At 33.8% G+C, this 15,813-nt stretch overlaps 2 protein-coding genes across 2 annotated transcripts; one reads left to right on the top strand and one right to left on the bottom strand.

Annotated features, from left to right (window-relative positions):
• The first annotated feature begins 359 nt into the window (after positions 1 to 359).
• Positions 360 to 9,253, top strand: LOC105228018 (TBC1 domain family member 9). Its single transcript, XM_011207622.4, has 15 exons — positions 360 to 859; positions 1,255 to 1,421; positions 2,813 to 3,071; positions 3,168 to 3,429; positions 3,499 to 3,670; positions 3,733 to 3,860; positions 3,951 to 4,099; positions 4,766 to 4,880; positions 4,946 to 5,134; positions 5,197 to 5,679; positions 5,766 to 6,362; positions 7,156 to 7,373; positions 7,453 to 8,051; positions 8,313 to 8,404; positions 8,478 to 9,253. The coding sequence occupies exons 1-15, from the start codon at positions 816 to 818 to the stop codon at positions 8,766 to 8,768; spliced, it is 3,765 nt and encodes a 1,254-aa protein (XP_011205924.2). The 5' UTR covers positions 360 to 815; the 3' UTR covers positions 8,769 to 9,253.
• A 621-nt stretch (positions 9,254 to 9,874) lies between these two features.
• On the bottom strand, positions 9,875 to 15,374 carry LOC105228017 (polycomb group protein Pc). Its single transcript, XM_011207621.4, has 2 exons — positions 14,621 to 15,374; positions 9,875 to 14,066 (listed from the first exon to the last, which is right to left on the bottom strand). The coding sequence occupies exons 1-2, from the start codon at positions 14,681 to 14,683 to the stop codon at positions 12,897 to 12,899; spliced, it is 1,233 nt and encodes a 410-aa protein (XP_011205923.2). The 5' UTR covers positions 14,684 to 15,374; the 3' UTR covers positions 9,875 to 12,896.
• Between the last annotated feature and the right edge of the window lie 439 nt (positions 15,375 to 15,813).

The following is a 15,813-nucleotide window of genomic DNA, read 5'->3' as shown; positions in this document are numbered from 1 at the left end:
TTGAAAGTGACAAGATATCTCAGTGAAATGTTTATATATGATAATTATATAATATTAATAATGTTAAAAAAAAATATTCAACTCATCTCATGGGTTAATAACTGTAATCGATAATTTTCGATAAAAATAATTTGAAACCTAAAAGGCGTACCGCAATTAAATAGAAAATAAAAACAAATAACTTACTTCAGGCAACACTATGCAAGTACGAATTCAAAAAATCAGAGAGAAAGCGAAGAAGCAAAACAGAAACGCCAATAAATATGTACGAAAACAAATAAAAGAAAACATAAAAGATAGAAAAACAAAAAAATGCGGCAACAGAATAGCAAACGATTGGGTTTACGAACAACCGAACGCATTGGGCACGACATACGATGTCAGTTTCCTCGTATTGTAATCATCGTTGAAAAGTGCAGTAGGTAGCGGAAAATTATATAGATTTTTACTTGGGCAACTTGAAAACTTCAAGAAGTGCAATTTTATGTTAATTCAAACACTCTAAAAATAGATATAGAATATGAACAAATAAGTTGAAGAAGCTACAGGCGATTAAAAATCAACAAATAACAAGAATATTGCCAACCGTACACGGTGGTATCAGTGCTAAATATTGTGATGGTGACCGTTTGGAGAAGAACGCAATACCTAAACACATTGTTCATTAAGTGAAGTACATAGAAGTGGAAGAACTAAAAACGTTCTACACAAAGACTTCGTAACAAGACTGGTTGAAGATTTTAAGAAAATATTTTCGACTACACAACTATAAAAATAGGCATCCACTAAGGGAGGTGTGAACTGAAAGCTAAAAAATGTGGATACACCCAAAGGAAATACTTATACCACCAGCATTTTGGTAAGTAATTAAAAGAAAAGTTATGGAAAAGAGTCTCTTGTTTGTGATTCCCAGATAGCAAAATTAGTTAAGACTTTTTACGCAGCACCTAAATCGCGTAGCATACACAGTTTTCACAATAAATGCAAACACAAAGGCAATAAAAATGAGTGAACAGCTGGTTTTGCGTGCCACTCGGTGCTGCATATTTACAACCATACAACTGTGCATTTTATGAAGCACCATTCTCACATGCTTAGGTACATATATATTTTATTGTTGGACGCACTTGGTCTTATCAGGAAATCATTGAACTCTGACAAAACTCATTTATCTATTATATAATTATTAATTAGTGCCACTTTTATTGTTTATTTTCATGATCATTGTATTGTTTTTTTTTTCTCTTTTAAAAGGGTTGACGAAATGCGTTCGAAATATTTTGTGCTACAAAAACGGCGTGGACATGGAGAATCACGCAGCTTCACCTCGCTTCTTGTCAATACATTGGACAGCGTGTGGGATACAAAGCCACCACCATATCGCATTCTTCATCAAACTCCCAAATCTGAAGTATATTATGGTAAATAAGACATATTAGAAACAAAATCACAGCCACGGTAAATGTGGTCGATTAGAAATGCTATCTACCCGTCCACTAGCTTGACCTAAGTCTTGCATTCTGTAAAAATAAGAAATTCAATTCTATCTCTATTTTTTATGTATATATTGCGATTTTGATAAGTAGCTTATTAATTTTTGAAAGAGGTTAAATTATCTGAGACATAAATAAACATATGTATATATTAATTGCAAATATCAAAATTTCGCTATCTACCCAAACTTTTTAGATGAAGGGTAAACTTTTCAACAAAAGTCCAGTTCAGCTCTAAATCGGATTCAATAACAAAAACAAAAATGAGTATATAGAATTGGTATAATACCTAAAATACCAATTCTTTTAAACACAATTTTTCATATATTATTGATTAATAGTCACTTTTTAAAAAATGTATTTTTTTTTAGTTTAGTTTATTGCAAACTAAAAGTGAATATTAGCCCAGGCACCATGCATATTGCAACTTAATTTTGTCGCCCACTGTACCCATAAGCAATTATGAGTAAATATAAGGCTTACAATAGCCATAAAAACCTAACAAAAGTAACGTAGAGTACATGGATGAAGATTGTATATCGCCAAACACCCAAAGATAGTATATTATTAATACTTATTTCCTAATGACTCATCTAATCAATTATAACCGAGGTAGACTAGAGACTGAGGACATTTGCAATTTATTTTCACTAACTATACAAACGAGAATTCTCTATTGTTGCATATATGTTTTTGTTTACCTCGAGTATAGCTAACCCATTTTGATAAGCACCATATGACGCCGAAGACATGCATTTATGTAAATACTAAAAAGTTAGAGCAGTTTGATAACTTTTTATAATTATTGTCATTTATTAGATCTGTTATGATAATTTTTTACTTTTGTCCTGAAACCCTATATAAATGATATGCGTGACGAACAGATTCAATTTAGCCAAGTCGATCTGTATATGTATACGCGAACTACTCCCTCCATGTGGTTTCCTCTCCAAGAAGCTGCTTATTTGACAGAACCGTCATATAAATTGAACTATCAGAATCAAGTTATTTTTTGGAAAACTGTTTTTATTTAAAAGATGTCTTCACGAAATTTTGCATGCGTTATTAGTCAAGACAACGGCACAATCTCCGAATATATTATTCAGATTGACTCTTCATAGCATATAGTTGCCACAAAAACTAATCGGTCAGAATCAAGTTCTTGTAGGGAAAGGTTGTTTTCCTTAACGAGATATCTTCAATAAATTTGGCGTTTTCCCTGTTATTTATATATATTATACATGTGCATATAGTAGATTTTTTGAAACACAGCGTAGCTGAATTATTTTATCTTAAAAATCCTCCTCCTCAACTAATAGAAATCGCCATTGGTCTAACACAAGAAGAAATAGTTAAGGATTGGGAATGGCTTGCTGAAAACCTCTTCAAGGTACTCAATGAAATGGAGAGCGAAGAAGAAATCACCAATTTTACCATATGTAAAATACAATCGCTTAATGCGCAAAATAATCAAGACGAATCGGATGAATCGGCCAATTTCAAAGTGTCCGCATCGAAATTCCAAACACTTTTCGAAATGCCGAAAGAAGAACGTTTGGTCAATACATATGCCTGCACGTAAGTCAAATCACTTTTACAACAAAATCAGTTTTGATTAAATTTCACAAACGTATGTACATATATGTGTACGTATGCTTACATAATTACTTACAGCTATGTTAAGAATAAAATACCGAATCAAGGCAACCTATACATTTCATTAAATCACATCTGTTTCTATTCATACATGCTGGGGAGCGAAACAAAGCGCGTCATTCGTTTTGCTGAATTAGAAGACATTAAAAGACACGGACAAATTATATATTTGAAAACAGTTAATAATATGCATTATAATTTTACATTATTAAAGGATGTTAAGGAGGCATATGGTCTGATAGAGCAACTAAATAAAATGGCTATACAACAATTGATACAAGTACAGTGCCACGTGACGTTGAAATAAATTATGTGAAGATATATTGAAATTTTGTTCACGCATTTTCAGGACCCCGACAGCCCCATAGTCGATCATGATGCGTCTGTATTCCAGCGTTTCGGACGCAAAGCATCAAATAAGCCAGGCCTCTTGCGTGATTTGACAGCACGTCAGAAATCTGAAGAGTACCGCAATTACTTTCGTCTGCCGCAGACCGAAATTATTGATGGTCAAATAAAAGGTAAATGTGTGTTTGACATTTATAATTGGAATTATCTGTAGTAATTTTTTTTTTAATTTTAGCCAACATTTGGACACCATATGCTAAGCGTTATGTTGGTGGCAATATTTACTTGTCACGAAATTTCTTTTGTTTCCGCAGTGACGTGATTGATCTTGTTAGCCTGGTCATTCCAATGCGTAATATTAAAGTGAGTTTTTTTTTTGTTAATTTTCGTAAACTTTAAACCAACTTATTAATTTTTAATATTTATTTATTTATTTATTTTTGTTTAACGCAGAGTGTAGAGCAGAAGAATGATGGCCCACATCGCTATGATAATCAAATTGTACTGCTTACAGCCGAGAATGTGCACTTTGTATTCGCACAAATTGTCGATCGTGAAGTGTTGGTCGAAAAAATAAGCGAACTACTATCGCAATTTCATGTGTAAGCAAGCGTTTTTATAATTTAAGTCATAATTAATAATTTTAATATAGATTTTTAGTATTTAGCATTTCAGTAATTTTTGTTTTAAAGAAATGTAAAAAAAAAACAATTGTAATCGGGGTAGCGAATTTTCAAATATTTTAAATTAAAAGTCACTATTCAATTTTTTATCATGATTTTGGGTATTTTTACATTCAAAATAAAATTTTAAATCATTTTTTGGAATTAATATTCAAAATTGGAAAAATTTGTTTTAAAAATTGTTGTAACAAATTAAAAAAAATTACTTTTCAAATTAAAAGCAGGGGGGAACAAGCGATTATAAAGGAAAGAGTAACATATTTCTAACGAAAACTAAAAACAAATATTTTTTTCTTTTTCCATCTGGTATTTGCAATTTCACGCTTAAAAAAATCCAATTTTTGGCATAAAATTTATTTTTTATTTTTCAATATGGTATTTTGGATTGATTTTTTTTTTTTAATTCGGTATTTGGGATTAAATTTTAAAATTTTTCTTAATTGAGATTCTCAAGGTTGCAACAAAAAAAAATTAAAAATAAGTTATTCAAAAGATAATTAAATTAATTTTGAATGCATTATTAGCAATCCTGATTGTAACGTATGTTTTGAAAATATACCAAATTTTAATTTTATAATTTTGCAGGCCTATTAGTCGCGAGCGCGCCAAGTATGACATATCCTGGAGCAAACAGTCAGCGCTAATGAACTCCTTCAAGACTAATTTGAGTGCGGAAATGTTGAAGATACAAGAACAAAAGGTAACCAACTGCAAAGCATTATTTCTCTTAACTTTTATGAGCATAACCTGCATAACTGTTTTCAGCTCTCGCGCTGGGAGTCACATTTCCGCGATTTTGGTCGTGGTATTTCCATGTTTCGTACAACGGACGTAATCAATTTGATTGTCGAGGGCATTCCAGATAAATTACGCCAAGAAATATGGCTGCTATTTTCCGGTGCAATACACGAGAAGGATATGAATCCGGGGCTCTATGAAGACTTGGTTGAGAAGGTATAGTTAAGGTTAGAATACTATTATATATATAATGTAGTAAATTTTTTATTTCAATCCAGGCTGCTTGCATTAAGCACTCGTCCACACACGACGAAATCGATCGTGATCTCCATCGTTCGCTGCCAGAGCATGCAGCATTCCAACATGCCGACGGTATTGGCGCACTGCGTCGTGTATTGCAGGCATATGCCTTACGCAATCCACAAGTTGGCTATTGTCAAGCTATGAATATTGTATCATCGGTATTTCTGCTATTTTGTGATGAGGATAATGCTTTCTGGTTGCTGGCAAGCCTTTGTGAAAACTTACTACCCGACTACTACAAAGATAAAGTAGTAGGTGCACAGATTGATCAGAGTGTATTGAATGAGCTCGTCGAGACATACCTACCCGAATTGCACAGTCATTTGGATCAGTTAGGTATAATACGCATGATCTCGCTGTCTTGGCTTTTGACGATTTTCATAAGTGTCATAAGGTATGAGAGCGCATTGCATATAATCGACTGCTTCTTCTACGATGGCGCCAAGATAATATTTGTGGTATGTTAAATTATTATTATTTGTATTTATCATGTCATATTTCTTATTTTGTATCTATAATTTAACATTAAATTCCTCAAACGCAGGTTTCGCTCCAAATTTTGGAATGGAATTGTGAAAAACTACTTAAGTGCAACGATGACGGTGAAGCTATGGAAGTGCTTTCCAGGTATTTGGATGGTATCTACAATCCCGAATATCGCCTACCGCCACAAAGTGACAAGCAAAAGCCGGAAACACAACCCATACAGACGCTCATCCATGAGGCGTATACGAATTTCGGTGCTAAAATCTCGCAACAGAAAATCGAAGAATTGCGCAATAAACATCGACGTCTGACAATACGACAATTCGATATTGATAACGAAAATACAATTGTGAAATTTCACGCTGATAATATGTATTTCGATCGAGAAGAATTACACCTGCTGCTTACGATTATACGAGAGGAAAAGTCAACGCCACGTAAAGTGTTGCAACAGAAGGCGCACTCTGCGCTGGGTGGTGAGTCGCCAATACTGTTGCCCACAACAGCAACAGGTCGCAGTGCTGGCTATGCGGAGAATAATTGCAGCCGTTCTGAGTCGTACAGTGTTGATTTCGATACATTCCGTGCTCTATTCCATGAGTTGACGCCTTGGCGCAATTGCGTTAGCATTGATTTGGCCGAGAAGTTATTTAGGGTAAAATAATTTTTTTTTAAAGAATTTATATGTTTTTTTTTTTGCTGTAATCACTTAGTGTTTTAATGTAGCAGCTTATAAATTAGATTTAGCTATATTCGTCAGTCTGTCCGTTTGTATATCTGCGAACTAGTCCCTCAGTTTTTGAGTCATCGTTCTGAAATTTTGCACACGTGATTTTCTTCCAAAGAAGCTGCTCATTTGTCGGATACGCCAATTTCGGACAACTACGGGATATAGCTGCCATGCAAACTGTTCGATAAAAAACAAGTCGTTGTATGAAAAACGTTTTTATTTGACAAATTATCTTCCCAAAATTTCACATAATTTATTGTCCAGGGCAGCGCCACATTCTCCGAAGAAATTGTTTAGATCAGAGCTCTATAGCATATAGCTGACATACAAACTGGTCGATCAAAATCAAATCCTTGTATGGAAATTGTTTTTATTTGATAAGATTTGGCATGGATTATTATGCAAAGCAAGGGATCGGACCACTTTAGCATATGGCTCCCAAACAAACTGACCAATCAAATATTGAATTATTCTTATTCTGTTTGCTAAGCTTAGAAAATCGGAGGTTAAGAAGGCGATTACTTGTTGAGTTTTAGTTTTTGTCGATACGAACCTCCCAGAGTAAATTTACGGCAATGAACATTTCAACAAGATTTAGCTTTCAAGTTGAACTACATGTTGCCTTACAGTTATTTAAATTAATTAACTAATTAGTATTTTATTTCATGATGCCAGGTGCCTTTCATTTAAATGTGTACATCTGTTTATTTCCCGACAGCTGACTGATAAGAAAAGTACCGGTTCAATTGAATTCTCGCAAATCATAAATGCATTGGGTTTGGTATGCTCACACAAATACACCGAAAAACTGAAACTACTTTACATACTGCATTTGCCGCCATTGCTTTCCAAAGCGGAAATTGAGCACGTCAGACGTCCAAAATCGAAGGCCAAGGAAGATGCTGAAGAGGCCATTGAAGCTGAGGACTTCTTCGGGTACATTACTAATATATATAAATAAATAGATTTTCCATTTTAATGACATTTCCGTTTTTTCTTCACACCATTTCTTTAGCGATGATCCATCCGAGTCAATTGAGGCACTCCCTTCACCTACTGATAATAATTTCGATGAAGACGATTATGCGCTTATCACAGCCACCAAACATTTACATAGCTTAGCCGGCCTCTCGCAGCCGTCATCATCCACAGCGGGTGCAATTAACGGCGAACGCTCTTCAACATTCTATGTCGATTTGCCGCGTCAACATGGCACACCCATGGATGTGGCACGTTCACAAAATGGCGCAAGCGGCAGCACCTCGGATCTGATTGACAATGGATTGCGACATCAAGGGCGTTTCGAATCCACCGATACTTTTTCGGATATATCGGATTTGGGTGCTGTAAAGGTTACGCCGCCGCAGTTAAATGTGGAAACTATTTCGAATTTCTCACAAATTAGCGATTTAATAATGGCCACCCGAGTAGAACGTACCGATTCAACAACGGACACCAAAAGTTTGGGTAGTCTGCGTTATTTGCTGGATCAACCAGATGATGGCAATGCGCCGAATAAGAATATACCGAATATGAAGAAGGCGAATTTCCAATTCTTATGGCGCTCACTGATGGAGATAATAGGGGAACAAGACGAGGATATGCGGAAGGCATGTAAGTGCACAAAAAGATATAATAACATGTTAGTATAGTGGAGGAAAAGAAGGTGAATACTGTTTAAGTTTGAGTGCTTGCCGATACGACCCTCCAAAAGAAAATTTCCTTAGCAATGAACAATCAAGCTTTGTAAAACTTTCAAGCTGGGCTACACGTTGCCGCACATTATTTATACACATATTGATACATATATATTTTATATGGATATTAGTATATATCAAACCTGATTTACTTATATTTTCCTTTGCAAAATTCTAGATGAAAACCTGTTAGAACTGGGCAACAATAATATGAAAAAAGAGATCAGTCTGGACAGCTTTACTCAATTGAATTTGGGTAACGGCGATGAGGTTCGTAAGCACACTTACATAGTAAAAAAATGTAAAATTTACCGAAATATTTTATACATTTTCTTGTCAACAGCCTGATAGTAACGGTAATCCGACGACACCCTCTGTCGAGTCGAATGCGACGACGAGACTCTTCCAAGCTTACGAAGAGGAGTTGAAACAAAATTCCAGCACTGGTGGTACAGGCAGTAGCAGCAATAGCTCAACCGATGTCGATAGCTGGGAGATATCTATAAACCAGTTTATAGCAACAGTTTTGGCAGTCACTTCGATCGTGCAATGTTTCTACATGAAAACACCGATTAAGGAGAATATAGAGCGCATGCAAAAGAACCGCCGTAAATGTGTTATCACAAATTACTAAATAGCTACAACAACAAAAAAGAGAAAATAATAGAAAAAAATATGTTCCGGTAGAGAACAGCCATTAGATGTTTCTAATTGCTTTGCGAGTGTGTGAGCGCGAGTGATAGAGCAAGAAATGAGTATTCGCAAATACAAATTATTTGATTGTTTTCCTAAAAATACGCAATTCAAATAACTGTAATAAAAAAGTATTGGTATTTCTTTTCTTTTTAAATATCGAATATACATACATATACATATATACACAATAAAATGCATGCATTATATAGCAAATATGTATGTGTGTACATACATACATATATAATTATATACACAGAATTATACAGGAATACCTATATAAAAAATATACACACATTCGGTGTTTGCGTTGTAAATGATTTTTTGCAAAGGCGTTCCCGCGCACATCTACATGCTTCCCCAAATTAATCCGACTAAATTATAATAATTGTTAAAAAAAACTTTGTAAATTTGATTTTTCAAGAAGATATTAAGGAAAAACAAACGCTTTGTATACGTGGCTTTATATGGTCATCCTAATATCGTTAAAAACAAAAAAAAAATTAACTTGACATTTATAGTTAATTGTTCGTTGTTTTACCTTCAAATACAAAAACAAATTTCGTTAAAAGCTACAATGTTCTATGAAAAGTATTGCAGTCCAAGCAGTTACTTCTTCATATGAAACTAAAGAAATTGCTGTTTTTTCTGAAAACTTCTTTTTGCTGTTATACATATACTAACAAACATAGCAAATTTCGGAAATCTAAAATCCTGTATAAAACATACATACATACATACATATTCGTAAATACATAAATATATTATTAGTTGTAAAAAATATCAATAAATACGCTGGTACATACATATTAGTAAAAGAACATATTTTTATTATAAAACATGTTAACTTCGTCTGCACCGCAGCCCTTCACGGATGGATTTCTTAGAGCATAAAGGGTCTGTATCTTGATTTTGTTGAGTCAATTTAAATGGCAGCTACGTATGTATATGCTATGTATGTATATGCCCGATCTGAACAATATTCATTGGAGATTGTTACGACAATATTCTTTGTCAAAGTTCTTAATAATTTTCAAAACGAAATTATTATATGGTAAGTAAAAAAATTTAATCTTAAGTCTCCTTAACCTCAACTAGTATACGGAAATACCGTTCCACGGCTGTCGTGTCTATTTAACCAGAACTGCGACAGTTATTTCGCATGGCTCAAAACTATGAGGAATGTTTTCCGCGGCTACAACGACAACACATTCTTATATGCAGTAAAACGCGACAAGAGAAGATATGATATGAACAGATTTTGCTAATTTTTGGTACCAACTTTCCCATGATAAACAAAAAGTTTTCATATAATTATCTTCAGATTTCTCTTAGACAGCAACAACATTACCGGTGTAAGATAAACAGCTGAGCAGTTTCGTCATTTTTTTGACAAAAAATGTCATTGTTATTTTTAAGTTCTACATTACAGTCACAAAAGTTGTAGCGTTTCCTTACATAGGAGCTATTGTTATTCGATATCCGATTTGTTTATGAGTGTCATTCTTGCCATACATCCTCGACTGATGATTGTCAATAGCACTGATAATTCGTAGTCCACCTTTTTAATGTGGCTAGGCATGATGTTTCGTAAATATTTTCCAAATTCGTAGATTCATTGAACATGGCGAAAGTATTGCACAACTAAAAAAAGTGTTGTTCTGTAAAGGCCTCCAATAATGTTGTGGTTGATTGTTTTGGTGCATGAATTTGGAGACAAGCTGCCGGGTAGACACTCTGCGGTCAGACAAAAATCCGAATCTATTCCGGTTACGTAGACTGTCATGAGAACTACCCGTACCTAAGTTCGGCTGTCAGGGCAACAGAAGGCCTCAAATGTCTTCATTACCGAATGATAAAAGATATATAAAAGGATATGAGATGTCACTGGTACGATATTGAATGATGCTAGCGAACTTCGCGGTTATAAAATAGAAATACATATATGTACATTCCTAGATGTAATTTGATAAGTAGCAAACAGTACTTTCAATTAATCCTGCTTTCTCTTCTACTCTTCATTAATGGCAACCATCGTATTATACTCAAGTCAAGTTCAACGTAACCAAACTTAACCTTTTACGCGAAATATTCGATTTTAGTAACTATCAATGTTGAAAGAAATAACCGAAACAAGAATAACCGCTAACTTTGGTTACACCGCAGCTATAATACCCTTCACAAATTAAAAGGTTTTCTTTGTAAAACAGTAATTTGGATCAGTCAGTATGTACTTCAGCAATATAATATAGTGGTCTAATATCGGCCGTCCTGACAAATGAGCAGCTTCAAATTATTTCAACTAACATTTTGCGTTTGTATCGAATATCAGACATATACAAACCTGTGTGCTCACTAGAAAAAACTCAAATTAATTGCTTCATATACTGATTATTATGTATTTACAGTTACACACTAGTGTTACTCATCTCTAGATAATATTATATAATATAGTTATATAATATATTTGTACAATCATTAACTTTAGTTTTTTAAATTAAATTTCGTGCTTTCCTGTTAACTTCTAATTAAACATAAAGTTCATAAATCTTAAGCTTATAAAATATTTGAAAATAATTTATCATAAACATACATATATAGTACTTATATAGTACACCGAAGCGTATGACTCGTATAGTCCGCGATTAATAGGCATTCAAGTCAAGTAAAGACAAGGCAATTGAAACTTCTCTAGTGAATATTGCTTAAGGATATCAAATTTGATTTGAATTTTGATGCAGTTACTTCTATTTTAAGCATTTATTTTAGGGTTTTCATTTTTTCTTAAATATTGTGATGTATAAATTTGTACGCAGTTCAAAAAGAACTAACTACAAGCATTTTCTGTCTGTGTTATACAAAATTATTGGATGAAATGCAAATACTATTTGCAACTATAGCGTAGAAATAAAACGTAATTTGTATTCGCCGCTAAGCAAAACAACAAAATTAATGCACTCGAACTCAGGATGCAGGCATTGCTATTTTTCAAGCTCTCTGGTCGCCACAAATGTATCTGATATTAGATTAAGCAAAAAAGAGTAGACAAGCAGATGCATATGTAAATAGGCTTGTAGCTCTTTAAGGCATGAACTCTTTAAGCATAATGCAAATATAGTCAATATATGCAAGTTTAGCTGACAAAATTACAAATTCTTCGAAAGAAAACCCGTATTGTATTTTCAAGCATCTAAATACATAGACAGCGTCTGTTCAAAATAACCGCTTTATATTTAACGATTAGACTTTCTCGTTTATTTCTTTTGAGAAGTTTTTTTTATAAGTATATCCATATATGAATTCACAATTCTTATGCTTTTTAATGCTCCCGTGGTACATTTGATTAGGTTTTATTACTGATTGTAATACATTTACTGTTTTATCTCAAATTATAAGTACTTTTAATTGCTGTTCTATTTCTACTACAAGCATTTTATATGAAAAATGCAGAATATCAAATTCTGCAAAATGTTAACAAAAATCCATACAACTATAACAACTGAGGAATGTGTCTTATGTAGTCTTAACTGACATTAAATGATAAAAAATCATAATTTTTGATTTATAGTAATCCATATGCCTCACACTTCCTTAATTATAGGTCAAACTCACGCAAATATTTTTTATGTTTCGACGTTATTTATCTGCTCGTTTCTTATATGCCTCGATATTTATGTAACTGCACTGCAATATTTCTTTCACTTTTTAATTGGTTATGGCTCATACGGTTTGGATTACAATAATAAATGTGTGCTTAAGACAATTCTGTCTAAAACTAAAACTATGTTACATTATTTACAATAACACTTTTGATAAATTACAAAAAATAATAATGAGCGATTAATACTAACGATATAATATTAATTTATTTGTTATGTAAATAATACATAATATGAAGAAGAAGTTTTCTTAAAAAATATAAATATTTGTAGGTTATTAAAACCAAATGCAGTACACAAAATCACTCTCACTCAAAGAAAAAAAGAAAACAAAAACTTATATAATTCAACATATTTACAATTTTTTTCCTGTTTTTGCTTTTTTAATTTGTCAATTTTGCGACGCACTTTTATGCAGCAGAATCCGATTCTGTTTTCATGCCACTAGACTTTAGTTCACGTTCTCTAAAGAAACCACGCTCTGTTTTGCATTCTCTTATGGTGACAGTCTCTAAATTTACGGTAACATCTGTGATCACCACTTTATCGGAGATATTACATTTATTTGGCAACCAGAAACGTGGTGGCAATGCCTTCGGCGAAAGGGGCGCCAAAGCACTTTGTCGCTGTTGTTGTTCAGTAACGTGTCCGTTACGCTTTGGTGAAGCAGCGCCATCATCGCCCGTTCCCTTGTTATGTGCTGCCGCATGATTATTATCCGTTTGACTATCTGCTTGTGATGATGAATCATCATCGTCTGCATTCGACGCTGCTGTGGCATTACAATGCTGGTGCAAAGCTGCGTTCTTTTCTGCGGGTGTTGCTTGTTCTGGTCGTGATGCTGGTGTTTCTGGTGATAGCGGTTCAGTTTCAGACTTAAGCGGCGTCGATATTGATGTAGCTGTGTCTAAACTGCCACTACCACAATGTTGTTTAGGTGGCGGTGGTCCATCCGGTGAGGTTTTTATAGTGACACCTATTTTACCGGATTCCTTTAACACCTCAGCTTTACGTTTTGTACCCATAGAAGTGACCTCCTTACGACTTAAGGGCTGATCTTCAGAACTGGATGAATTAGAATCAGCCTCGGGAATGAAATTTAAAGCGGAATTGGAAGCAACAGCTGCTGCAACAACAGCAGCCGACACTGACGCCGACGTCGAGGTATAGGTGTGACGCTTATTACCACTGTTAGTATCACGCTGCCCATCTGTATGTGGCGAATGCGAGCGATGATGATGGTGATGGGAGTGCTCACGTTTTTTATCTTTATCCTTTTCTTTGTCATGGTGGTGGTGATGATGATGATGATTGTTATTGGATAATGCAGCGGATGAAGTAGATGCTTGATTTATATCTACATCATCCCCAGTGAAGGTATACTCATCCTCCTCAGATTCTGGTTCAGGATCATGCGTTTTTTCCTTACGCTTTCCTCCTCGTTTTGATGGTGTGTTAGACGAACGATTACTTTGTTCGTATATTTCAATAAGCCGACGATCAAGTATATTAACCTCTGGTTCCCAAGTATTATATCGCTGATTCCAACCTTTCCATTTTACGCGGTATTCTAAAACACCCTATTGAGAAGATATTCATAAATTATTATTGTAGTAATAAATTATTATATACAACAAACAGTTTTTTACTAATCATGTTTTTAGAAAATACGTTAGAGGAATTTGAACTTCCAAATTTCAATGTAAAATTTATAGAATCACATTTTGTATTTTTTTTAAAACACTGTCATGGGCTGGTGTATGTACTTTATTGGATCTACATGGAATGCTTACAATTGTCTGCAAAATGTTAAAATTAAAAATTAAACAACAGTTTTTGAAATGTGTATATTATAATACAAAATTAATATTTCCTTTTACGTTCCTAGCGCAAATATTTTCAAGGACTAATACAAACAACATTTACGCAGTTCGTGACAGGTGGATCCCCTAGATATTTACCTACATTTTGAAACATGACGTTATGAAATATAACAAAATTATAGAAAGAAAAATCTGACTGGCCAAGGCATTCATCATAAGACATGTACATACATTTTAATGGCAGATGTTTCATGACGGAATACACTAATATATAGCATTAACTATTTTCACTTAACTTGATTGTATCATACCTTTCTAACGCGTTTCTGTATTATCCGCTCCGCCGCGTAAACGCGGTCATCCGAACTTCCCATGTTGTTATCCAGTTTAACGAATTTTAATGCTTCCGCACCGTATTTTTCATAAATAGAAACACCACTTGCAAAAAAGCGCGGCAAAAATGTGTAATATCGAACAGTATAATATAAAGATTTTGCGTACTCTACTAATATGTAATTATAACTACTTTGTACACATTAACTATTCCAAAATAGCACAAGTATTTAATAATTGCTTAAGTCCTTAACAAAACAGGTAACCAAGCAAAACAAATGTGCGCAAATTGTATCTTGCAAATATTTTGCTAAAACTATCTGTTAAAACCACTGAAATATCTACTGTTGTAGGAAACATTCAAGCGCCAGCGCTTGAAAACACCGAATAAATAAAAAAAATGCGAAACGTCCTTCAGCAAATGTATCTGCTATTTCACTCTGACCAATACATTTGGCTCGTCAATATAGAAAAAGTACGCAAATCGCTACTCGTTCTGCCCGATGCGACGACGGAATATGTATATTTCGAAAATACCTTTTATGTACAGATATAAATTGTCATATTGTATTTTAAGCACAGAGTTTTGTTTTATTCAACTTATTTATTGTTCACTGATATTTATTAATTAACAAGGCCGCAAAAAATGTTCATTACAACATTAAAAACCTGACACAAAATTTCTACATGTTTTCACCACAAAAACGCGAGAATAATTGAATTCGTTATTTTGGTTCAACTCGTTACTATGCTGTTAATTGTTGTTTTCATGAAACTCGTTTCTTTAATAATGGCGTTGCCAAGTACCCGCTTTAATATTCGCATTGCCAACAAATTAGAAAATATTATATTACAAATATTTTTCCTTAAAGTCAATTGTTAAAAATAAATCGTAGTAAATTGTTAAAAGTACTTTTGTTTCTATAATTTTAGACCAAACGTACACAATGAACAGTGAAGTTCAAAAGGCAATGCATTTTAATGGTATAGGCTTTTCCATCATTGTTTCGAAAAATTATGTTAACTCCACTAATTTATAATAATTCTATTTGTATTTATACTACTTGAATTTGCCACTGGATAAACTTTTTTCCATGTAGAATTATTACGAGCCGCAGTTGAGCGAAACTTTCACAAATACGATAATCTACGCTGAAATAACGGTAAATGC

Source organism: Bactrocera dorsalis, chromosome 5 (assembly GCF_023373825.1).
Source record: "Bactrocera dorsalis isolate Fly_Bdor chromosome 5, ASM2337382v1, whole genome shotgun sequence".
Taxonomy (NCBI): Eukaryota; Metazoa; Arthropoda; class Insecta; order Diptera; family Tephritidae; genus Bactrocera; species Bactrocera dorsalis.
This window is presented reverse-complemented; position numbering and strand designations above follow the sequence as displayed.